We start from the raw sequence: 26309 nt of genomic DNA on the forward strand, positions 1-26309 counted from the left end.
TGTGATTTCCTGGTATTTATTATCATAGTCATCATTTATTCTTTTTATAGAACTGTACAATTGTACCCAAAGTGGATCATACAGCCCTTTAAAAAGTAACATCAAAAGCAGCTAAATGAATGACAAATGTACAAGGGAAATAGTTAAACCATGGTACAGCTGCAATTCCAAATCTGAAAATCTTCTGTACAGCAAATATACATTTACTCTTGAAGAAATTATTTAAAATCATCCTGCATATTATTCTGTACATTGCCATTTGTCTACATTTGGTTATTTTGTGCATTCAACATTAGTATGCTGCCTGGGCCTAAATGACAATACCACTTGTATGCTAAAATTACATTCTCATAGCTAATTGTACAACTCAAATTAAAACCTAAAACTTTTGCTGAAAACAAAAAACAAAGCCAAATTGATGGTGAAAAGGGAAACTCTTCGCAGCTAAAGCATTTGCACCCTTGCAAGAGGATGTTAACGATTCTAAAACGGCAGGCTGCCAGTAATCCCTAAGGTCCTATAAGGCTTCCACCAGCAAAACAAACTCAAGTGTCCAGTCACATTTCTTCAAGTTACTTTGTCTGTAGCAGTGCTCTATTCAACCTTTTACAAGGTCATTCACTTATGTTCTTTAAACATCCTTTCATTAGTCTTTAGAAAACACCCATTTGAAACTCAGCACAGTCCAGGCGAAGGCCAAACTCCACATCATTCAGTTTGCAGTGTCTATGGCCAACGGACCCCTCTTGTCCTCCCGTACACCACTAGTTGGCATGTAGCTCCGCTACCCCACACATGGGGGGGGCAGTAATTCAGTCAGTCCAGGACCAGCCCTCAGTACGAAATGATGCTGGAGGCGGCAGGTCCTGAGCCACCGGCACCCATCTGCAAGTTCCCTGAAGAGTTGGACCTCCTCATGTGAGGAAGCAGGTAGGAATCCCTTCCCAGCTGGTGAACATCAAACCGGTCCTCCTTCCTGTATGCCAGGCAGCGCCTTATAAAGGCCTTGGGGAATAAAAGGCGACATCGTTCAAAACATGGGCACTGAGAACCAGAGGTCGACCGATTAATTAGGGCCAATTTCAAGTTTTCATAACAATCGGAAATTGGTATTTTTGGGCGCCGATTTTGTTATACCTTTATTTAACTAGGCAAGTCACTTAAGAACACATTCTTATTTTCAATGACGGCCTAGGAACGGTGGGTTAACTGCCTCATTCAGGGGCAGAAAGACAGATTTTCCCCTTGTCAGCTCGGGGGATTCTATCTGGCAACCTTACAGTTAACTAGTCCAACGCAATAACGACCTCTCGTTGCACTCCACAAGGAGACTGTTACACGAATGCAGTAAGCCAAGGTAAGTTGCTAGCTAGCATTAAACTTATCTTATAAAAACTAGCGATTATGATTGTTTAACTACACATGGTTGATGATATTACTAGATATTATCTAGCGTGTCCTGCGTTGCATATAATCTGACTGAGCATACAAGTATCTGACTGAGCGGTGGTAGGCAGAAGCAGGCGCGTAAACATTCATTCAAAAGGCACTTTCATGCATTTTGTCAGCAGCTCTTCGTTGTGGGTCAAGCATTGCGCTGTTTATGACTTCAAGCCTATCAACTCCCGAGATGAGGCTGGTGTAACCGAAGTGAAATGGCTAGCTAGTTAGCGCGCTCTAATAGCGTTTCAAACGTCACTCGCTCTGAGCCTGTGGTTGTTTCCTTTGCTCTGCATGGGTAACGCTGCTTCGATGGTGGCGGTTGTCGTTGTGTTGCTGGTTCGAGCGAGGAGAGGGACGGAAGCTATACTGTTACACTGGCAATACTAAAGTGCCTATAAGAACATCCAATGGTCAAAGGTTAATGAAATACAAATGGTATAGAGGGAAATAGTCCTATAATTCCTATAATAACTACAACCTAAAACTTCTTACCTGGGAATGTTGAAGACTCATGTTAAAAGGAACCACCAGCTTTCATATGTTCTGAGCAAGGAACTGAAACTTTAGCTTTCTTACATAGCACATATTGCACTTTAACTTTCTTCTCCAACACTTTGTTTTTGCATTATTTAAACCAAATTGAACACATTTCATTATTTACTTGAGGCTAAATTGATTTTATTGATGTATTATATTAAGTTAAAATAAGTGTTCATTCAGTATTGTTGTAATTGTCATTATTATAAATACAATTTTAATCGCTATCGGCTTTTTTGGTCCTCCAATAAATCGGTAAAAATTTGTTAAATTCATAAATTGTGATGTCGGTGTTGAAAATTCATAAATTGGGCTTGTGATGTCTGTACCTTACTATGAACACTAGAGGTCTCGACAAAAGCAACGCCAAATACAGGAATTAATCGCAAAACTATTATAAAAGACGATGAAGAAGTGACAATTGCAGTCAGATGGTAATATTCAGACCACAAATGATCCCTCACCTTTGCTTCATTACTGGCAACAGGCTTGACAGGAAACTGAACTTCGGTTGCATTAAGTATTGTGTTCTCCTGCAGGATATCCTGCTGAGACTGATTGTGGCCGAACGGCTGAAAGAGAAATAAGGCTCAGCGTCAACTTATTTACGAGACACTCATTTTGGTAAATCAATAAAACCAGTTCTCTTTAAAAACGTACTTTTCTTCCATACAAACACTGGAAAAAGATTACACCCACAGACCACACGTCCACCTTGTTGGAAATCTTTGGAGGTTCTTTGCCAACAACAAAACACTCCGGAGGCAAGTACCTTTGAGAAAACAAAAACTAAATTATATCTGCCCACATGTCAAGCATCTTATCACCCAAATCATGTGCTGGTCCCATGACACAGGAGTGTATGCGGTGGCACTTCCTACCAGTAGGTCCCTGCTCCTTGTGATGTCAGGTCCATGCCATCTGCACCGTAGCTGTCGTCGTCCATGATTTTGGACAAACCGAAGTCTGTGATTTTGATTTCCCCACACGCTGTGCCATCAACAAGCAGGATGTTACCTTGAAATCGGAACAGAAGAAATGAGTACATTGCATCAGAAATAATTGGAGCCCTCCCAGTATGGGATATCATTCCAGTGTGTGCAAGCGTTTGTTCACCCGGCTTGAGGTCATAGTGAATGATGGGGGGCTTGATTTCGTTCAGGTATCGGAGCGCATTCACAATCTGCATGACGATGGAGCGGGCCTCCTTCTCCGACATCAGCTTGTGCTGCTTCAAGTAGAAGTCCAGGTCATTGCCTTCACAGTATTCCAAAACTGTGCAAAACCTTTGGGGGCATCATAAAATGAGCAATGTGTAAAGGGCAGTGACGAGATATATATTAGTCAGTACAATAAGGTTAACCTACGTGTCTGTGTCCAGTGAGAAGTAGTCATACAGCCTGACGATTCTGGGGTGGTCCAGCTGCTTGTGTATTCTGTACTCCCGACAGGCGTGTCTGCAACAAGGTGAGCAATGTTACCATGGGCAACCAACTGAATGACACCAGGCAGTAGGAGCACAGCGGGGTGGAGGTATGACTGAATAACCCAGATATTAAGCGGATGGAATAGAACAATAAGCTTAAAGCCAGTGCATAAGTAAATACATTTTTTAAATATGTTTTTAAACTGTCTATTGTTACTGTGATTCATAAAACTGACTCGATTCTGCCACAGTGTTAAGGAATAAGAACAGAGAAAAATGGCAATGTTTTAATGTGGAACATACTTGTGATAATTCTCCTTTTTCTCCTCTCGCCAGTTCTTGTTCAGCTGATGAATTTTCACAGCAGCATAGCGTTGCTCAATCAAGTCAAACGCCTATAACAGAAAGGTTCTGGACTGGTCCACTCAAACAAAGACTTGTAAGATGCAAACTGACAACATGAACACACAGGTCAAATATAAACTCACCTTGTAAACTTCACTAAAGCCTCCTCTTCCCAGAAGATGTAACAGCAGATATCTCTCGTTCAAAGTCGGATGGTCTTTGAATCTAAAAAAACAAAAACAAAACAAGGTCAGAATCTCATTAGGAATTAACGCGATGGTAGGACTTTCACCAACTCAAAAACAACTAATGCCGAGAAAGAGGAACCTTGTTACTGAAATGCTAGTCAGGTGGGGGGGGGGACAGGCTCATTTTACATTGAGTGGCTGAATGGAAAACACAGACATTGAAAATGACTTGTGACAAGCACCATGACTGCCTCTCCAGTGTCTAACTGAACAATCTCTGTCAGCAGGAGCCCCTGTGCGTACTCTGACGTCAGATGCCAGTGATCAGACTCACTGTGAACTGTCCTCGTTATTTATTCTCTTAAGTTCCCGAATGTGAAGGTTCCGCACTCTCTCCAGACGCTCCAGCTCCACCTGGATTTCTGCTTCTTCCTATAAATGATTCACACACAAACATACAGATGAACATCAGAGGACTCACTACAAGGAGACGGGAGCTCATCAAAACTCGGCTGACTAGCCTTGTATTAAATATTAACGGTTGACTTGGTAGCAAGTCTGTCTCTAGGGCAAACCCTCTTGATGCTTATTCACAGGGGAAACAATTGAATTAACTATAGGTTGAGGGGAAATTTTCAGGGAAAATGTCCACAGAATCTAAGCAGAGTGGAACTGTTAGTGGTTCTACATCAGTGAACAGTGTCAGGATGTCGAATCACGATTGAATCGACTTGAACAATGAGACAACAAACAAAAAAGCTAAGCTCGTGTTGCCTAGATCTGCCAGGTTGGCACACTGACCTTTTTGAGATGCCCGAGTCGTAGCTTGTAGATCTCTTCCTGCTCGTGATACTCAGCTAGAGTCAACCTTTGGAATGAACCAACAAAAGATCATGAGAAATGAAAGCAACATGATCAAGCATATTTGTTCATAGAGCGTCTTGGTGTGCTTAGTCAAAGGTAGGGAGGACAAGGGCACTCACAGCTGAGGTAGGCTGGGCTTCAGAAAGGGATCATTCTCCGCCCCGTTCACTGCCTTGGTTTTGCGTTGCTTTGGCTCAGAGTTTGTGGTTGGTGCTTGGGAGTTGCTGGACGATGGGGGTTTCCTTTTGGCTAGGAGTTTTCTCTGCTTCTCGATATCCTCCCTCTGTTGGTTTATCCACTCTTGCTGTCTGCAGATAAAGATGTTATATGCAATCAATACCATTTCTGCCAAGCCTGCATTTTTCGCTGGATAAGCCTTTGGAATAAGAGGAAAATGACACTCCAGTACAAATTCTACAAACGTTTCTTCGATACCTGAACAGACTGAACTTTGTTGAAAGAGAAAGACGTGTAGCTCGATACATTTCTCAACTGTGATATGGTTAAGTTGACTTGAGACAACTTTGACACGGAGACCAAGATACTCAACTTGACTAGGTTTTGGAAGGCAAAGCCATCGGTCCACTGCTCTGTGAAAGAGGCTCCATGTCGCACAGTGGTAAAATGGCCTAACCGTAGTCTGTCCTGCATACTCTTTTCCCGGCACGCCTGCTTCTCCTGGGTGCTCTAGGCAACACAAACAATGACATACGTCACTGACTGAGTACTCATACCACTGCACTCATACAGACTTGTCATAATGTTATTTTTTTTATTTAAATGCTAGCCTCAGACATTCCGCCTTGAAACGAAAGCGAAGTACCTTTTCTATGAGCAACTTCTTGCTCATGGTGATGCATTTATTTAAGCGTTCTTTGTACTTTTCAAGTAATTTCTGTTGTTCGTCTATCTGTCTCCTGAGATCGCAGTTCGCCTATGGAGAAGAAACAAATCAGGTTCATCATATTACAACCCTAGTAAAACCAAAGCCCTCTACACACTCCTACCGTAGAAATAAGAACGTTGCAGCTAACTTCCCAAGCATGTCAACCTAGCATTGAATAACATTTTTTGTACGCACTAAGTCTACATGCAGCACAGCGAGCTTTTTTAATTGATCCGTGTGTTCAGTGGTGTCACAGTAATACATCACTGATACTTCAACTCAATGAGGGAGTTAGGAATGTTTTGCTGATGTGTTCTGTCCATTAGCCATATTTCCCTTACTCTAAGCAAATCATCAATTCTGCCTTCTTTTTTCTCAAGGTCCAGGTTCTTGTTCATCTCCAGGGCAGCCAACTTGAGCCCCGTCAGGTCAGTCTGCAATTAAAAACAAATGAACAATGAGTTTAAAATTTAGTCGCGACACACAATCCAAAGTGCTGAACACACATACTATAGCGGTGGTCATTCTCACCTGCACACATTTGATTGCCAACTGCTTTGGATGCATCACATGTTCCCCAAAAGACAGACTCGTAGGCGATGAGCTGTTTTGCCTAATCTGAAACCCAAGGGACAACAATTGTTAGCGTATCTAAATGGTACTGTCAATTTCTTCTAAACATTGACTGTGTTTAAAAAAAAAACATCATTTTACATGTTTTTTTTTTTTTTAAATGGGCCATTCTGGCGTGGACAAGGCTACTATGCTTTCTACATATGTTTATAAAGCCAACAAGGGATAAAGGAATTGAAGTGGATATGGGGTTACTTACACTGGAACCCTGCACAGAGTGGGAATGTGAGTTCTGAGGTGAGCGGATCACAGAGGGGAGACCTCTCACAGGACTGGACCCGTTCCCTCCATGGAACTGGAGAGAGAGAGACCACCAGTGTGAGTGACATCATTGCCCGCCACTTGGCAACAACATTGGCACAGAAAGACTCCTTTATGTCCGGTTTTGTTCATTTCAGAGCTGGCCTGTGTGTGAAATGGATCACATCACGGCTTCATTGATATTCTCTAAAAACAGAAAACCTCTCTGCTGAACATCAAATGTGGTGCTCCATGACACAGAGACTTAGCCCGGGTCACTCACGATAAGAGTATCATTTCAATTTTCAAACCCCCCCAAAAAGAACAACTTACATCAAAATAATCACTAATTTTGGGTCCTCGCACAATAGACTTCCCTGTGAGAGAGAAAATACAATTAGCATTGACTTTCAGACATCGATGATTGTATCTGGAGCAACAGAAACAGCTTGAGGGAAGTTACCTTGGCTGTTCTCCGACTGGGTGTCGGGTTTCCTCTTTCTTCCTCTGGACGATTCAGAGTGTTTCTTTTCAGGAGTCTGTAAAGGACAAACTGTTTTACCAATGACCACTATCTGGTCGGTTGTACAAGTACAGTCATTTTGATTCCTTGAAATGTCCAGATTAGGATTTAAAATGTCTGCGTTTGAAAAACAAAAGCATAGTGAATACACCGTAGCAGCAACACATCAATCCCAAGTCTACAGCCTGCTAAGGATTCCGGAATGTAGGTGAACTGACCGACCAATGCTGCCTGCCGCCCAGCAGCTGAAAATGATGGGGAACATAGCCTAGTATTCCAAATACAATGAGCACCTACCGAGTATGCAGGAGAGCTCCCCCTTTTCACGTCTGAGCTCTGCAAACAGAAAAAATGGCAGGAGGGGTACAGAGAATGAGTTCAACGTAAAAACCAAAATGCATAATTAATCGAGCTCATTATTAGCCTGTTCTGAAAAGAGATCAATTGTAATGGAAAGCTTTAATGAGGTAGTTGTGCGAGAACTTCCAGTGGGGAGAGGATGCTTATTTATGACCGATGTAGCCCCCCGTTGGCAGTTTTGGGCCACAGGCTGTGAGGAATAGAGGAAAAGCGACTACAGCAGGTAACTAAACTGTAGCACAGACTAACTAGCCTTTTGTAATGTCTGATTCAAATCAGTTTATGAGCTAAACATAAGAAAACAAGGTAAATCGCCCAACAAAGCAAGGAATCAGCCATTTTCATTGAATCAACGAGATAGAGGATGAGGATTATTTCTGGACCTACATTTGTTTTAAATAAATAAAAGCAAACATTACAATGGTTAAACTGCAAAAACACTAACTAAATCGAAGTCTAACATGAGGAGCCCATTTCAACAGGAATCCTTGTGATATTTTTACAAAAGATTTACAGGCCCCAAAACCAGGACAGAGCCTTGTACAGGGAATCTGCTGACAGGCGGTGGTCTGACAGTTTCACCAGTGCATCATTAGGGAGGGTGTGACGTATGGGGGCCGGGGGGCATCTGTTTGGGTGATATCTGTGCAGATTCATCATGTCTGCGGCAGAAAAGGCCAGAGAGGTTTTATTCTGCCTCCTCCTCGATCATGCTCGCACACAGGCCTCCATCAGTGACTTATTACACCACCCGATGAACTAGACGGGAGGGGAGCAGACAATCACCCGCAGTCAGGTTGCTAATATACGTGCAGACTCCACATTGCAGAGGTTCAGGCTTCTTAGGTTAACCCTACAGTCAGCGATGTTGGGAGTCCTCCACCCCACACAAGACTTGCGACACTGCTGCCCCTCCAAATTGGAGGCCATTTGTGTTTTTCCTTCATTAGCGAGCTGTGCTGCCAAAACAAAGGAGAACAGCATGGAGGAGGCTCAGCATGCAGGATGATGATGCCCGTGATCAGGCTGCCCTGGCAGAGTCTGGCACAAACTGTGTTTGTCCAGAGATGTGAGAGCGCGTGGCATTATGCGTCACAAGAACACAGTTTAATTACAGCAAGATTCCGCACATTTTTGTTCTCTCTAGCGCCATCTTCGGTTGCATCTGACTTTCTCACCAGCGCCAAGGAGGATAACAGGGCCCAGCTCCTCTCCGTGTGATCTCGCTGCTCACATCAACCAGCCCACTTCCAATCAAAACATAGGTCTGAGCCAAACAAGATGGAATGTCAAAGACTAAAGAAACAAATCCAGAAAAGCCGTGGACACCAGTTATACTGTCTGACAGCCTGTTCCAAACAAAATGCACATTCACATCCATTTTTCACAAAAAACTTTAAGAACATCATGTTAATAAAACATACCTCTGACTCCTTGTCACTGGAGGACCCCAGGCTTCCAAAACTTTGATTTGAACATTCATTGTTTGTCAAGGCCTGAAATCAAAACAGAAGTTCATTAGAATATTCCATTTCATTTAAGAGAATACAGCGGTACGCCCAACCGGCCTTATAACCACATATCACGTGTAACCACGCCAGCCCAGGACCTCCACATCTAGCTTCTTCACCAGCGGGATCGTCTGAGACCAGCCACCCGGGCAGCTGGTTAAACTGTGGGTTTGCACAAGCGAATCATTTCTGCACAAACTGCCAGAAACCGCCTCAGGGAAGCTCATCTGCGTGCTCGTCGGCCTCACCGGAGACTTAACCTGACTGCAGTTCGGCATCGTAACCGACATCAGTGGGCAATTGCTCACCTTAGATGACCACTGGCACGCTGGAAAAGTGTGCCCTTTACGGATGAACGTCGATTTCAACTGTACAACTGTACCGGGCAGACGGCAGACAGTGTGAGTGAGTGATTTACGGATGTCAACGTTGTGAACAGAGTGCCCCATGGTGGCAGTGGGGTTATGGTATGGTCAGGCATAAGCTACGGACAACGAACACAATTTCATTTCAAATCAATGGCAATTTGAATGCACAGACATACAGCGATGAGATCCTGAGGCTTGTTGTCGTGCCATTCATCCTCTGCCATCACCTCATGTTTCAGCATGATAATGCACAGCCCCATGTCGCACATTAATCCTAGAAACTGAAAAGGTCCCTGTGCTAGAGGCATCACTACAGACCCTGGTTCAATTCCAGGCTGCATCACAACCGGCCGTGATTGGGAGTCCCATAGGGCGACGCACAATTGGCCCAGCGTCGTTAGGGTTTGGCCGGATTAAGAATTTGATCTAAACTGACTTGCCTAGTTAAATAAAATCAACTATATGCAAAGGAGATGTGTCGCACTGCATGAGGCAAATCGTGGTCACACCAAACACAGACTGGTTCTGTTCCACGACCCTACTTTTTTTTTTTTTTTTAAGTTATCTGTTCCCAACAGAATAATATCTGTATTCCCATGTCATGTGAAATCCATAGATTAGGGCCTAATTAATTTATTTCAATTAACTAATTTCCTTATATGAACTGTAACTCACTAAAATGTTTGAAATGGCTGCATTTATATTTTTGTTCAATATGTATATATAAAAAGTGGAATCATATTTTTTGGCGTGGCGGCAACAGCGGGCCACGGCTGCTAAATTAATATAGGGGAAACGGTGTATGAGGACCGGGGGGGGTTTGACGCACGCTCACTCACTTTGGTTCCCCCGCTGGTGCTGCCAGTGCTGCCCCCAGTGCTGCCACTGACCCCACCCATGAATCGAGCCTCCAGCAGCTCTTGTCTCCGGGGGTCCAGGCTGTGCAGCTCCTCCATGGTACCTGGAAGAGAGGAGCAATACCTCAGAACCTGCACACTATCATGTAAACCACTTATTCCCTACTCGTGTTGCATGGTATACCGAACGGTCTGTACTTCTGTGATAAAAATTAGAGTAACGTTTTTTGTTTTATGTTCGGTACCTCTGTCAAGTGTCTCACGTGATTGAGAGAATCAAGTCCATCAGCGTATCCCCTTTATAGGGTGAAGAGCAAAGATCCTGCTCCACTTACTCATTTGCTAGAGCTTCCCGAGCTGCTCCCCACTCATGTAGAGGTTGAAACTGTTCATTACTGTTCGCAAAACAACGTCCAAAACAGGCTAGAACACTTCTACAATGAAGATGATACCGGTAGCTTCCAGCTTTAAATCGTAGGCCAACTTACCCTGCTAGCTTCCAGCTGAATTAATTCACTATTCTAGTAGTTTGTGATATGCAAACCATAATGCTAAATATGCTGATTTCAAAGCTGACTGACATCAAAAACATAATTCATTTACTTAGTCTCGCTTGCCACCAAGCTGAACTCTGCCTGTGAATGACTTCATTACTTTCTTAGAGACAGCGCACACTTCTAGAATAAAAGAGGTTGCTTCTTTTATGCAAATGTTGTTGATCAGTACAATAAAATAATGTTCTTCTAGCAGTTGCCAATTAAATAAGTCCTAAATGGAAGGTATTGTTTGTCATCTGTAGCCCTATGAAATCAGCTAACAAGCTCAATAACTCAACGCATGCACACACTCCTATTGAATAATATGCATTCACCTGTATTGTGATTAGACCTAGAACTGGAGATTTACCATTCAAATAAATGATAACCATGTTTTGTAGTTAGACTGGTAAAAACGAAGTCAAATTGATTGTATAATTTATTCATTAACACATACATGGCTCTTAAAAACAAATTTAAAAAACGTACAAATGTTCAAATGGAATGATTTTAAACTCAAGATGGCAAACGACTGAACAGAGCAGTAGCTGAGTTTCTGTCCGGATGTGACTTTGGCTGGTACTCCTTTTTTGTTGTGGTGGTATCGCGCATCGTGATACTAAACCTGGCATCAAAGTAAAAATTCTGGTATCGTGACAACATTAACTCATCCAACGCTGCAGAGGAGATCTGACTGCATCATGATCCCCCATTCCAGACATCATTACAGCTTGAACCAAGTTGTGTCCCCCAGCCGCCACCACTCCCACCTCTGAACCAGGTCAGTTCAGATTCATAGCTGTACAACAAGACTCAGAGGAACATGGCACCTCTCCATGACATGAGTGATATATGCCCTGAGAAAGGGCTTAGTCCTGACACAATCTGTAGCCGAGTTCAGCCTGCAGTCGAACACCAGATAACGGGACTTAACAAAATAAATAAAAAGATAGGTATCCATTATACTAGGAGTTACAGGGCAGGTACTGTTTGGAGTAGAGGTCGACCGATTATGATTTTTCAACGCCGATACAGATTATTGGAGGACCAAAAAAGCCGATACCGATTACTGAATGAACACTTATTTTAACTTAATATAATACATCAATAAAATATGTGCTATGTAAGAAAGCAAACGTTTCAGTTCCTTGCTCAGAACATATGAAAGCTGGTGGTTCCTTTTAACATGAGTCTTCAATATTCCCAGGTAAGAAGTTTTAGGTTGTAGTTATTATAGGAATTATATGAGTATTTCCCTCTATACCATTTGTATTTCATTAACCTTTGACTATTGGATGTTCTTATAGGCACTTTAGTATTGCCAGTGTAACAGTATAGCTTCCGTCCCTCTCCTCGCTCCTCCCTGGGCTCAAACCAGCAACACGACAATTAGCACGCGCTAACTAGCTAGCCATTTCACTTCAGTTACACGAGCCTCATCTCGGGAGTTGATAGGCGTGAAGTAATAAACAGCGCAATGCTTGACGCACAACGAAGAGCTGCTGGCAAAACACATGAAAGTGCTGTTTGAATGAATGTTTACGCGCCTGCTTCTGCCTACCACCGCTCATTCAGATACTAAAATACTTGTATGCTCAGTCAGATTATATGCAACGCATGTCACGCTAGATAATATCTAGTAATATCAACCATGTGTAGTTAACTAGTGATTATGATTGATTGTTTTTTATAAGTTTAATGCTAACTAGCAACTTACCTTGGCTTACTGCATTCGTTTAACAGGTAGTCTCCTTGTGGAGTGCAACGAGAGAGAGGCAGGTCGTTATTGCGTTGGACAAGTTAACAGTAAGGTTGCAAAATTGAATCCCCCGAGCTGACAAGGTGAAAATCTGTCGTTCTGCCCCGAACGAGGCAATTAACAATTGCTGGAAGTGGCGCAAGGATATTTATTTCCATTTTCTGTGATCAGGTTTTCCTGCGCTTTCCGATGTAACGCACGTTATGTAATAGCCACAGTCGTGATTTAACCAGTTTTAAAAACGTCCGAGGGTTTCCTATCCACACATTCTAACCATATGAACGTACTATATTCCTGGCATGAGTAGCAGGGCGCTGAAATGTTGCGCGATTTTTAACAAAATGTTCAAAAAAGTAGAGGGTCGACTGAAGAGGTTAACCCACCGTTCCTAGGCCGTCGTTGAAAATAAGAATGTGTTCTTAACCTGTTAAGGTATAGGGGGCAGTATTTTCACTTTTGGATAAATAGCGTGCCCAATTTCAACTTCCTGCTACTCATTCCAGGAATATATGATATGCATATGATTAGTAGGTGTGGATAGAAAACACTGAAGTTTCTAAAACTGTTTCAATCATGTCTGTGACTATAAGAGAACTTATGTAGCAGGCAAAACCCAGAGGACTAACTGTTCAGATTTTTTTTTTTTTTTTTTTTTTTTTTGCCTCTGACCGTTCCCTTTGTTGTCTTTGCCAAGGGATATTTGATAGGAACTGTAAAATGGTCCCTACGACTTCCACTGGATGTCACCAGTCTTTGGAATTTGGTTGAGGTTAATCATTTGTGCAACGAAGAAGAAGCACATCCTGGAACAAGGTTACACTGTTGAGAGTTGCGCAAGACAAAAAAAGGAGCATGGTTTGTTTACTTGCTGTATTGAATACAGATTGCCCCGTCTACAATTTGATCGATTATTAACGTTTAAAAATACCTAAAGTTGTATTACAAAAGTAGTTTGAAATATTTTGGCAAAGTTTATAGGCAACTTTTGAAATGTTTTGTAGGGACGTTGTGTTTTGGTAAGCTGTTTTTTTCTGGATCAAACGTGCTTTATAAATGGACATTTTGGGTATACATGGATGGAATTCATCGAAAAATGGGACATATTGGAGTGCCAACAAAAGAAGCTCGTCAAAGGTAATGCATATTTTATATTTTATTTCAGCGTTTTGTGTAGCCCTGCTACGCTAGCTCTTTTGTTTACTACTGGTTCAGATGGGTGCATGCTATCAGATAATAGCTTCTTATGCTTTCGCCGAAAAGCATTTTAAAAATCTGACATGTTGGCTGGATTCACAACGAGTGTAGCTTTAATTGAATATCTTACATGTGTGATTTAATGAAAGTTTGAATTTTATAGCATTTTATTTGAATCTGGCGCTCTGCATTTCCCCAGGCAATTGGCCAGTAGAGACGCTAGCGTCTCCCTATCCTCAAGAGGTTTTAAGTGACTTGCCTGGTTAAATAAAAGGTATATAAAAATTATATATAATATAAAATAATAATCGGCGCCCAAAAATACCAATTTCTGATTGTTATTGAAACGGACACCCTGCAACTGGACATTTTACGAGACTCCTGTTTCCATGAATCGTGGACGACGACAGTAAAATCGCCAAGCGGGGTCAAAAATGTGCTACACCAAAGAGTACCTAACCTGTAACTCCCAGTATAAAAGGACACAATTATAGATTTTTAGTTAAGTCACGTTACAATCTGTAAGCGAGGCTGAATTCTATTTTCATGCAGCCTACTAGTCAGTATACTTGCGTCTATCCACTGTATTCCTTTATACAAAAGGAAAACCAGACTGTCCGCCTTGTATTTTTTTTCCCATGACAAAAATGAGAACCTACTGAAAAATACACCATTATCTGAAAATTACTTAATTTGTTGAGTTTTGTAGATTTGCTCTGAAGCTCTGGCCAGAAAAACTGAGATCAGGTATACAGCCAATTTAACAAGGCAAGTCAGCTTCTGCCTGGCACAAAGTCTTAACTGCAAGGTAATAATGCGATTGACTTAGAACCCTGAAGGCCTTCAGAATAAGCCTGATAATTAGTCCTGGGGGATACTCTGATTATCTAAGGCGGCAGAGATAATCTGTTAAAATAAGGCATTACCACAGAGCTATCCATTTAGCTCAAACTAAAATAAGGGAGTGACAAAGCAAAACTAATGAGGATTGTTCCCTCGTCACACACAAAAGAACAGCTGAAAGCAATTTCTGAAACGTTTAATAGGCTAAATGTCTGATTACTACACATCTGAACAGAGCAGGGGAGACATTTCCTACATTTATACTCCTCAAGATAACATTATATTAACACTGAAATATTTGACATGGCATAATCCTGGTACATGCCTGACAACATTCTGCCTGATGAGTGTTAGAGGCAAACCAAACATGGCGCTCTATAGCTATATGGGGCTCCCTAGTTGCGCAGAGGTCTAAGGAACTGCATATCTGTGCTAGAGGCATCACTACAAACACCCTGGCTCGAATCCAGGCTATATCACAACCGGCCGTGATTGGGAGTCCCATAGGGTGGTGCAAAATTGGCCCAGCTTTGTCCGGGTCTGGCTGTCAGTGTAAATAAGAATGTGTTCTTAACCAACTTGCCTAGTTAAATAAAAGTTATATTTAGTGGAGTTGATAATAGCCTAGACCAGTGGTTCACAAACATAACCCACTCAGGCCTCCCATCATTGGGGTACATTCTGCAGTTAAAGCTAATTTCTTGCAATGTGCGACTTAAACATTCCAACCAAATCAATGGGCTACAAAACCTAGTAAAAATGTTAGCTGACATGGGCTTGTTGATCTGGACATTACTGACAAGTTATAAATACAGTTGAAGTCGGAAGTTAACATACACTTGTGTTGGAGCCATTAAAACTAGTCTTTCAACCACTCCACAAATTTCTTGTTAACAAACTATAGTTTCGGTAAGTCTGTTAGGACATCTACTTTGTGCATGACAAGTAATTTTTCCAACAATTGTTGTTTAGACATATTATTTCACTATCATAATTCCAGTGGGTCAGAAGTTTCTATACACTAAGTTGACTGTTCCTTTAAACAGCTTGGAAAATTCCAGAAAATGATGTCATGGTATTAGAAGCTTCTGACTGACTCAAATGATGCACTGAGTTAGGCTAATTGACCTCATTGCTTGACATCATGGAACATTTTTTTAAAGAAATCAGCCAAGACCTCAGAAAAGAAATTGTAGACCTCCACAAGTCTGGTTCATCGTTGGGATCAATTTCCAAACGCCTGAAGGTACAACGTTCATCTGTACAAACAATAGTGCGCAGGTACATGCAGCCGTCATAACGCTCAGGAAGGAGACACATTCTGTCTCCTAGAGATGAACGTACTTTGGTGCGAAGTGCAAATCAATCCCAGAATAACAGCAAACGACCCTGTGAAGATGCTGGAGAAAACTGGTACAAAATTATCTATGTCCACAGTAAAACAAGTCCTATATTGACATGACCTGAAAAGCTGCTCTACAAGGAAGAAGCCACTGCACCAAAACCGCCATAAAAAAGCCAGACTACGGGTTGCAACTGCACATGGGGACAAATATTGTACTCTTTGGAGAAATGTCCTCTGGTCTGATGAAACAAAAATAGAACTGTTTGGCCATAATGACCATCATTATGTTTGGAGGAAAAAGGGAGAGGCTTGCAAGCCGAAGAACACCATCCCAACCGTAAAGCACTGGGGTGGCAGCATCATGTGGGGGTGCTTGCTGCAGGAGGGACTGGTACACTTCACAAAATAGATGGCATCATGAGGTAGGAAAATTGTGTGGACATACTGAAGCAACATCTCAAGACATCAGTCAGGAAGTTAAAGCTTGGTCGCAAATGGGTATTTCAAATGGACAATGACCCCAAGCATACTTCCAAAGTTGTACAAAAATGGCATAAGGACAACAAAGTCAAGGTATTGGAGTGGCCATCACAAAGCCCTAACCTCAATCCTATAGAAAATGTGTGGACAGAACTGAAAAAGTGTGTGCGAGCAAGGAGGCCTACAAACCTGACTCATTTACACCAGCTCTGTCAGGACGATTGGGCTAAAATTCCCCCAACTTAATGTGGGAAGCTTGTGGAAGGCTACCTGAAACATTTGACCCATTAAACAATTTAAAGGCAATGCTACCAAATACTAATTGAGTGCATGTAAACTTCTGACCCACTGGGAATGTGATGAAAGAAATAAATCACTCAACTATTTTTCTGACATTTCACATTCTTAAAATAAAGTGGTGAGCCTAACTGACCAAAGACAGTGAATTATTACTAGGATTAAATGTCAGGAATTGTGAAAAACTGAGTTTAAATGTATTTGGCTAAGGTGTATGTAAACTTCCGACTTCAACTGTAGCTCTAAGGTCTACAATGACTGACATGACAAAAGGAAAACTGCTGATACCTTACCCAATTTCAAAAGTTACACCTTATGCATTCTACTATTAACACTCAAGAATAAGTTGAAAGCATCAGAGTACCAAAAAAAAAAAAAAAAAAAGGCCTTGGCAATATCTTCATTATGTCACATGTAAGCAAGCACACAGTATTAGGCCTACAGCCGCAAAAACAGGATTTCAACTACTAGGCTGGATCCTAAACAGTCCAATCCTCTTCCTTTTCTCAATCTCCTTCAAACCTGAGGGCCTCTGGGAGACAACTCAGCTAAGGGAATTCTCCAAGCTACAGCCTCACAGCAGACTCCGTGGGGGTCTACTTTACTGACATGGCCTTGCTTTAATATGCTCTCTATTTTGCATCTACAAACGGCTATGAGGTCTCATAAGATCTGTTCAGTCAGTGCATCATGTCTGCCGCACCACTTCCACTGTCAAGAGTCAGACCATAGATAATGCCAGAGAGACACTGATTTTCAATAAACCTCATTGAATCCAGACAATAGAATGGAATTCAAAAAATGTATTTAACTTATTAGAACATTCATTTGCCCAAGTTAATCATAAGACATGAACTAAACGTATCAGTGGTTGTATTTTTCCTGCAACTTTCTGAAAATGCCCTTGTCGGTGTGTGCGGTGCACGCACGTCTACACTTTGTGTAGCCATTAGCGATAATGCTAATGATAACAATCTTCTGGTAGAGATGAAAAGGCTTTCCTGAAGGCTACTTTGTAGTACTGCCTACCAGCCAGAATGATGTCAGGATTATTTTCATCTATCCAGTGGCAACTCCGCAATCTTGATGGTGCGCACCTGCATTAAAGGGCAACTACACCCAAAACATTACATTTTTTAAAACTTTCCCCCCCCCAGACCTTAAGAGGTTTCCTGATGTGGTGTAAGCATTGTTGTGGACTAAGAAAAGCAACCAAATGTGATGTTCTATTAACAAAGTGAGTTTTTGCCAGCAAAAACCTGAACTGGGAAAATCAAACCTGGGAAAACTAAACAGAATTTTGGAAAAAACTGACTCAGGCAAAAAAAGATTTTAGGGCACTACAAAGAGGTCGACAGATTATGATTTTTCAACACCGATACAGATTATTGTAGGACCCAAAAAAAGCCGATTCAGATTTAAAAATCGGCCGATTATTTATTTATTTGTAATAATGACAATTACAACCATACTGAACACTTAGTTGAACTTAATATAATACATCAATACAATCAATTTAGCCTCAAATAAATAATGAAACATGTTCAATTTGGTTTAAATAATGCAAAAACAAAGTGTTGGAGAAGAAAGTTAAAGTGCAATATGTGCTATGTAAGAAAGCTAACGTGGCCTCCCGGGTGGCGCAGTGGTTAAGGGCGCTGTACTGCAGCGCCAACTGTGCCATCAGAGTCCCTGGGTTCGCGCCCAGGCTCTGTCGTAACCGGCCGCGACCGGGAGGTCCGTGGGGCGACGCACAATTGGCCTAGCGTCGTCCGGGTTAGGGAGGGCTTGGTCGGTAGGGATGTCCTTGTCTCTCCTGTGGCGGGCCGGGCGCAGTGAGCGCTAGCCAAGGTTGCCAGGTACGGTGTTTCCTCCGGCACATTGGTGCGGCTGGAAAAAAGGGGTAAAATTCAACAACAAAAAAACAAAAAGAAAGATAAAGTTTCAGTTCCTTGCTCAGAACATATGAAAGCTGGTGGTTCCTTTTAACATGAGTCTTCAACTCTACTCTACTCTGGCCAGTACGACCCATGATGGTTTCCCACCAGCCCGTGGTTTACAGCACCCACAGACAAGACAACAGTTCCTCCACCTTGTCTAACATGAGCTTGGAGAACAATGCAGGCCTGTCTTCAAGACAATTCCCACAAGCGCAGTGGGCCGAAGGGACCTGGGGCTGGCTGTTTTGCTTGGCTTTCACAAAGAACACCAAAGTATCAGAGCTGGAACAGAGAACAAACATGTATATCAAATTATTCTCTGGCAGTTCCCTCTTAAAATCAACACCCTTACATCAACCTAGCAATTTGCCTACAACATAGGTTTGTTCTGAAAAAATGTATGCAAGAGCTAGACTGCCTAAAATTAGACCAGATATCACATATTAGTGCAACAGTCTTCAATCGTTCCCTGTATCGGCATCACATAATCCACAAGAACAATCTGACTACCCATCGCTCAAATCTACTGTCCTGCAAAACAAATTCTAATTTCACGAGAAACTGACCACTCCAGCTCATTTTACCAAAATGTCCACAGCAAAAAAAAAAGAAGCTTGCCAGCCACCTTCTTATTGCAAGGGGATAGCCTAATCAGCAAGATCAAGAGAAACTATACGAACAAAAATATTACCGCAACAATGAAAGTTTTTACTGAGTTACAGTTCATAAGGAAATCAGTCAATTTAAATGAATTCATTAGGCCCTAATCTATGGATTTCACATGACTGTGCAGGGGTGCAGCCATGGGTGGGCCTAGGTCCACCCACTAGGGAGCCAGGACCAGCCGGTCAGACTGAGTTTTTCCTCACAAAGGGCTACTTTTGTTCAGTGTATTAACCATACTAAGGCATAAAATAGGCCAATTAAAAAAGAATAACTAATCTATAGCCTAGTTCAAAGCCCATTTAGGCCACTATTCTATGATGTCAACTAGGGATGCAAATTTTTTGCTTTTGTCTAACTGACCCTCTAACTGGTCAAAAAATGGTTACTCTTTGGATTTTTTTTATTGTGTGACCAACAGAAAATACTATCAGAGACCTACATATAATGAGATATGTTTCCGCCCTAACAATGAGAGTCGTCCCAAGGCGGGAAGGCAGTCGACAAGCATAGGCCCAAAATAAGCACATAGAAACTAATTGAGCATATTTGACAGATTTTGGCAAGAGTGAAACCTCTTGCTTTGCCTCTTCCTCTCTGATACTACAGATGCATACAAGGACTGGACATTTTTTATTAAGAGCTTAGTGGATACATGCAACAATAGCAAGCTTATCGTCTTACAGTTCAAAAGGCTGTAGCCTGTTATTGAACACGCAACTCCTACAATGAAGCAGCTAATAAAACACCATTTTCAAACATTTGCCAAAATGTGATTTGCGGAAAACACAGCTCTAAACCTAATGCGAGCGGTTGTGACAGATTAAAATCTCATTTAGAAATGTAGAAAGAGGGGGAATCTAATAGCAACAACTATGATGGGTTGTATATATGACTAGGATTGTGCTTCTGGACAATGAAAGAAAATTAATATGAAAACCAATAGAACAGGAGAGAAATGCTGATTAATGGCATGAGGAAGTCTTTATAAAATAATTGCATCCACGTTTCTACAGATGGATTTTCGCAAGGCAAGACATGCCTCATTATTTGAAGTAAAACATGCAGGTTTTACTGCCTCAAGCTCACATTGCAAAGCAGTGGGTGACTCGCTGATAGTCAACGGTAGGCAGGCTTACAGCCTATACATCTGAATGGCAAATGGGAGGCACGCTTAAATTACGAGTTGAGAAATAAAAATAGCGCCTTTTAAATCACAGCCACCAAAGTTTAATACGTGATTGCATTTAGAATGGTTATTTGTTGCCCAACGACTGGACTTACAAAAGTAGGTTTCACTCCAGTAGCCTACAGACTTGAGTCACTCTTGCGCGGTCTGACAGGTAGTAGGCTTTTCCACTCCTCAAACTCGGCTCTGTATGCGTGTGATAAAAAAGATGCATGACGACATAACGAAAATACACACGAGCCAATTTAATACAACACCATTATGCTAATTACCCTATAGACCAATAAGCATGACTAGTCAAATGTATTTTCGGCAGCTAACCGATTAACATCCCTAATGTCAACTAGCCTACTGTAGATTAGCTTGCTGTTCATCTGCATAATCTGGTGGGTGCTGCAACTCCAGATGGAGGTAGTCTAACTGGCAGGGAATGCAAAACAGGTAAAAGAAAGAAAAAAAGACAACACCCGGGAGACACAAAGGATCAGGTACCACAGCAGATTTCGTGGCACCCAAGATGGATGCCACTTTAGCTCATTTGTGGAGTAGAGGTGAAATAAAATGTGGTGCTCTGGGGTCCTAGGGAATCTATGTTCAAACCCAGGACGACGCAGTGCAACACAATGCTATGCATTTCCAGTTAGAAACATACATTTGATTTTATATAAATTGTACGCAACAGCTACCGAAGTGGAAATTGCATTATGTAGACTATGGTATTTAGCATTTTTCAGTGATAATGTAATAAGCAGCAGTTATGCAAGGCAACAACATCATTCATCAATTGGAAAAGTTGAAAGAACATAAAATGGAAAACCAGCCATGATTTACCACATTCAACCTAACGAAAACAAGCGAGTCTGGCGCGAGGAAACCTCTCCCTCAGTTACCTTGGTGTCCACATCACTAAGGACCGATCATGTTCTAAACACACCAACAGTCGTGAAGAGGGCACAACAATGCCTGTTCCCCCTCAGGAGGCTGAAAAGATTTGGCATGAGACCTCAGATCCTGGAAAAAAAGTTATACAGCTGCACCAGAGAGCAACCTGACTGACGCCACACACAAACACATTCCTTCACACACACGCTGCTGCGACTCTGTTTATTATCTAGTCACTGTTCCCCTACATACATATACACATTACCTTGACTAACCCTAACCCCGCATGAAAATCCCTGGTATATAGCCTCATTTGTTTGTTATTATTATTTCTTACTTTTAGGTTATTTAGCAAATTGTTCTTACTTAAATATATATTTACTCTGTATTGTTGCTTAAGGGCTCATAAGCATTTCACAGTAAGGTCTATCTGTTGTATTTGGCAAATGTGACAAAGATCATTTGATTTGAGTGTAAAGCGAATGAGTAACTTAAAATGTTTTACCTTTATTTAACTAGGCAAGAACAAATTCTTACTTTCAATGACTGCCTCGGAACAGTGGGTTAACTACCTTGTTCAGGGGCAGAATGACATTTTTACCTTGTCAGCTCGGGGATTTGTGATGTAGAGTGCTGTAATTTTATAGCTTGCCAGTAGATATTTCAGTACATCATGAAGTAACATGAGAAATGTCATGTAACAGAGTAAATAATACTCAACTTAATAATGCTCACTGCCAAATATCAGTTTCCACTTCAGATTGCTGAATGGATTTTAGGATTGAAATGAAGCAGACAGGTGCTATAGAACACTTCTGAACCATTGGGGACCCATTGGATATGCAGATTTGTAGAAAATTCGCTTTAAATTAACAGCCATCTCTCTCTCAGCTCCATGACAAAATGTGCAGAATGGCAGGAAAATAGCCCCCCCCCCCCCAGGAGAAAAAAAACTTTGGAGAAACACTACCATATAAAATGTCTTCCGGGCTACAATAATTTGACAACCCTATCACCTTGTTCAGAATATAGTCTGTTGCCCTAGACTGACTAGAGCAGGGATACCCAAACTCGGTCATGCGCCCCCGGGTGTGCATGTTTTGGTTTTATCCCTAGCACTACACAGAAGGTTCAAATAATAAAAGCTTGATGATGAGTTGGTTATTCGAGTCAGCTGCGTAGTGCTAGGGAAAAACAAAACATGCATCCACATAAAAACAATATATATGCATTTTCCCATCAAATTGACCTGTTGCAGATGAAAGGCTGTTCATGAAGACCAAGTGCACATGAAAATAACTGAGGTTAAATTCCTACGTACTGAATAAAGAATACAAGTTATTAAATGGGTTTCCATTACATTTTCAACTCTACTGTTCAAAATGTGCGTTACGTGGCTAATGTAACCACTCTGGTCTTGGCACGTGCACACTAGCCAACAGAGATTGCAGATACAGTGCGGTTAGGCTGGCTTACAGGAAATAAAAATCTCCCTCTTTTGTCCATGGTTATTTGTCAAATGCCGGCCAAGAATCAATCATGTCTCCAGAACCCCGGATATTTATTAGAAAGCACAATCAATCACCACGTGCACTTTCACCTTGTGAAGTTCATATACCTTATTCTATCTGTAGCCTAACAAACTACATGGGTTTCCCCGAGTCGTAGTCGAGAACCACACCATATTGTTGCACGACTTCAAATTTACTCCTACGTGGTTATTATATCAATATGTGCACAAAAAGGCTTAAATCATTTTACCGACAAAAGCGTCGCACCTTGTCTAGCATATTTTGTTTTGTCAACATTTCGGAAGTCTGATCACCTTCCTTTATACAACATGTACTTTACTAACATAAATGTTGGATGAAAACCTGGTTATAGTTATAATTTGTACATCGCAAATTGACTGCAAGAATCCCAAACAGATGTATTATGACAAAAACAGAATAATTCCAAACCTTGATAACATTGGGATATTATTGAATATGCCTCTATTTATGCATGGATCAGATTTCCTAAATTAAAATTAGTTTGAAATAATTTGAGTGACTTTACAGTCATGTCCAAGATTGTATTTTTACAAAAAAATGTTTTATTTTGCTCAGAAAATGTAAATATTTTAGGAATGTGACCATCACAATGTCTAGAAATCTGTGCATCACTGCTGAAACATAACATTTGCTTTAAATATGTACTGTTACCTGGTACAAACAAAGATGGGTGGGTATAATTTGTGTTAAGTTCTAACAGGAATCTGTTCACAAAACTTGGTAAAGTAACAAGGAAACCAACAAACGCATACAAAGTAGCATGATCAATTCACCTAGCTAACTAGCCACCGAATAGGCATCAACTCAGCACGTAGCTTATTCTTAATGTTTGTCCATAGGGTACCAGAGTGAGGAGATAAACGTGGTGAGTGAAAAACGTCATTAAATAGCACACTCCCTACCTGGTATCTTATTCTGCTGCTTTACAACCTTGTATGCGTTGTTTGTTGGCAACCTTGTTATTTACGACGTTTTTGGAACAGATTCCTGTTGGAACGTTCCAGAAATTATACCCACTCAACAAAGATCACAAAAATAACAAGGCATGCAAAGACCATCACAAAGACTTGAGTTGTCATGTAGGACATTTAAGGCTGATTACTTGTCTAAAGTAATACACTGCCCTATGAAACTATTGCCACCGTCCTGTCCACACAAACCATTGAATGTGCAGCCTGTACCCTCATTAGCACATGGATACTTGAGTCACTTATACAGTTGTCAATGAGTGCAAAACAATTGATTGCAAACACCAGTTTCTGAATCTAATATGATCCACTGCACAGTAGGTTATCACGACAAGTGTACTTAGCTGGTTACTGCAATATAAAAATATGCCATCTCAACTTAATGTAAAAAAAAATATATACAATTATAAAGGCGAGGGTCGCCAGACACCATTGCATCATTATCGATAAGGAGTAAACCATTCTAGTTAACTACTGTAGACATGTACATATATATTCATGTTGTCCACAGAAACCCATAAATCTCGCAATACTGAATCCATGGGTCCAATCCATGTCACGTCCCTGTTTTAAAATAACACATCTTAGCTTGTTGGCTGGCAAATGCAACATTTAACAATAGATACAGGTGATAGTTAACGTTGTCTTTGTAGCCGGTAGAGACAGTTAGTAGTAGCTAGCTAACGTTTACTGGATAGCAAATTCTGTATCGGAAACTTGCTAGCCAGTAAGGCAAGTAGCTAGCACGCTCGCTACTCCACTTCAGCATGTCAATAATTGAACTTATATTGCGAGCAAAGTACCAGTAGTTTAAAGTACTGTGCTTAACATTGACCAATTAGCTAGTTTGCCTCATATATTTGCAGTCAGACACCACCAGCTACTACTGTAGTGGCTAGCTAACGTTAGCAGGCTGCTGCCCATCATGGCTTCGGTGTAACTCAAGACGCAATTAATTTCAAGACGATTCTTATCACGTACCACGAAACGACTCACAAAACATGTAACAAATACTTTTCCGTAAAATATTATTTTTACAGTACCTGCCTTGGCCTTCACCACTGCCGTGATATGTTGCTGAGAAAGCAACCCCGGTGTTGTCGGGGACGTGGAGAGCTAGGACCAAGATGGCGTCCCCTCCAAACTTCCAATGTTACTTTGGACACTCATCAAGCTACTTTTTGAAACGACAAAGCAAACAAACACCGCTGTCAGTGGCAGTACAATCTCGTGATTTTTGAAACCTTGCAATGTTTAGACACAAGCCCAGCTGCACCGGTAACCTCACAAAATATTGGAATTTAACATTTTGGACATAACCTCCTCACACCTCTGCAGTGCGTCTGGAAGTGCCCTGTGCTGTTGTACCTTACTTCAAGCGTCACGCATCGTGTGCAAACATTATCGCGAGGTTCATGCACCCAGGAAAAATGCCACTGGTGAAAAGCCATCAAAAATATGCGTGAAAGAGAACATCGTAACTGACATACAGTGTCAGTGGCCAGTTCCCGTTATGACTAAGTCAGTAATGAGAAGTCATAATCAAGCTATAGTAAGTCAGTATTATGAGATAGCAAGTCATATTTATGAGATAACAAGTCATTATTGTGAGATAGCAATAGCAAGTCATATTTATGAGATAGTTAGTCATTATGGGATTGTAAGTCAATTATGAAATAGTAAGTCATTATTATGAGATATGTACGTCTTAATTATGAGATAGTAAGTTTGGATCATTGAATAGTCCTACAGTTTGACCCCTTTTAAAGAGGAAATCTGGGATTCAAAAATTAACAAAGCATTTTCCCCACAATTTCATTTGGTTAACAGCTGAGGAAAGGGCCAGGAGAAAGGTAACCACTGTCAAATACATGGACGCAAGGACCTCACATATGGATGCAAGGACTGACCATCCATGAGAACAAAATTATACACTACCGTTCAAAAGTTTGGGGTCACTTAGAAATGTCCTTGTTTTTGAAATAAAAGCACATTTTCTGTTCATTAAAATAACATCAAATTGATCAGAAATACAGTGTAGACATTGTTAATGTTGTAAATGACTATTGTAGCTGGAAACGGCAGATTTTTTTATGGAATAACTACATAGGCGTATAGAGGCCCATTATCAGCAGCTATCACTCCTGTGTTCCAATGGTACGTTGTGTTAGCTAATTCAGGTTTATCATTTTAAAAGGCTAATTGATCATTAGAAAACCATTTTCAATTATGTTAGCACAGCTGAGAACTGTTGTGCTAATTAAAGAAGAAATAAAACTGGCCTTCTTTAGACTAGTTGAGTATCTGGAGCATCAGCATTTGTGGGTTCGATTAGAGGCTCAAAATGGCCAGAAACAAAGAACTGTCTTCTGAAACTCGTCAGTTTATTCATTTTCTGAGCAATGAAAGCTATTCCATGTGAGAAATGGCCAAGAAACTGAAGATCTGGTACAACGCTATGGTCCTACTCCCTTCACAG

At 41.2% G+C, this 26309-nt stretch overlaps 1 protein-coding gene across 4 annotated transcripts; it reads right to left on the minus strand.

Moving 5' to 3' along the window:
- On the minus strand, positions 1–25209 carry LOC115101582 (serine/threonine-protein kinase tousled-like 1-B). 4 transcript variants are annotated; one of them, XM_029621205.2, is made up of 23 exons: positions 25161–25209; positions 24874–25007; positions 10164–10285; positions 8870–8941; positions 7383–7421; positions 7026–7101; positions 6896–6939; positions 6522–6617; positions 6221–6307; positions 6031–6123; positions 5627–5737; positions 5354–5490; positions 4923–5111; positions 4741–4807; positions 4274–4371; positions 3895–3976; positions 3710–3801; positions 3348–3437; positions 3097–3266; positions 2862–2997; positions 2641–2752; positions 2445–2552; positions 1–1005 (listed from the first exon to the last, which is right to left on the minus strand). In XM_029621205.2, the coding sequence occupies exons 3-23, from the start codon at positions 10278–10280 to the stop codon at positions 835–837; spliced, it is 2187 nt and encodes a 728-aa protein (XP_029477065.1). In that variant the 5' UTR covers positions 10281–10285; positions 24874–25007; positions 25161–25209; the 3' UTR covers positions 1–834. The 4 variants fall into 4 exon arrangements, with proteins under 4 accessions (XP_029477065.1, XP_029477134.1, XP_029477002.1 ...); XM_029621274.2 differs by having other exon boundaries at positions 24874–25004; positions 25161–25179; XM_029621142.2 differs by having other exon boundaries at positions 24878–25199.
- Between the last annotated feature and the right edge of the window lie 1100 nt (positions 25210–26309).

Source organism: Oncorhynchus nerka, linkage group LG1 (genome assembly GCF_034236695.1).
Source record: "Oncorhynchus nerka isolate Pitt River linkage group LG1, Oner_Uvic_2.0, whole genome shotgun sequence".
Classification (NCBI taxonomy): Eukaryota; Metazoa; Chordata; class Actinopteri; order Salmoniformes; family Salmonidae; genus Oncorhynchus; species Oncorhynchus nerka.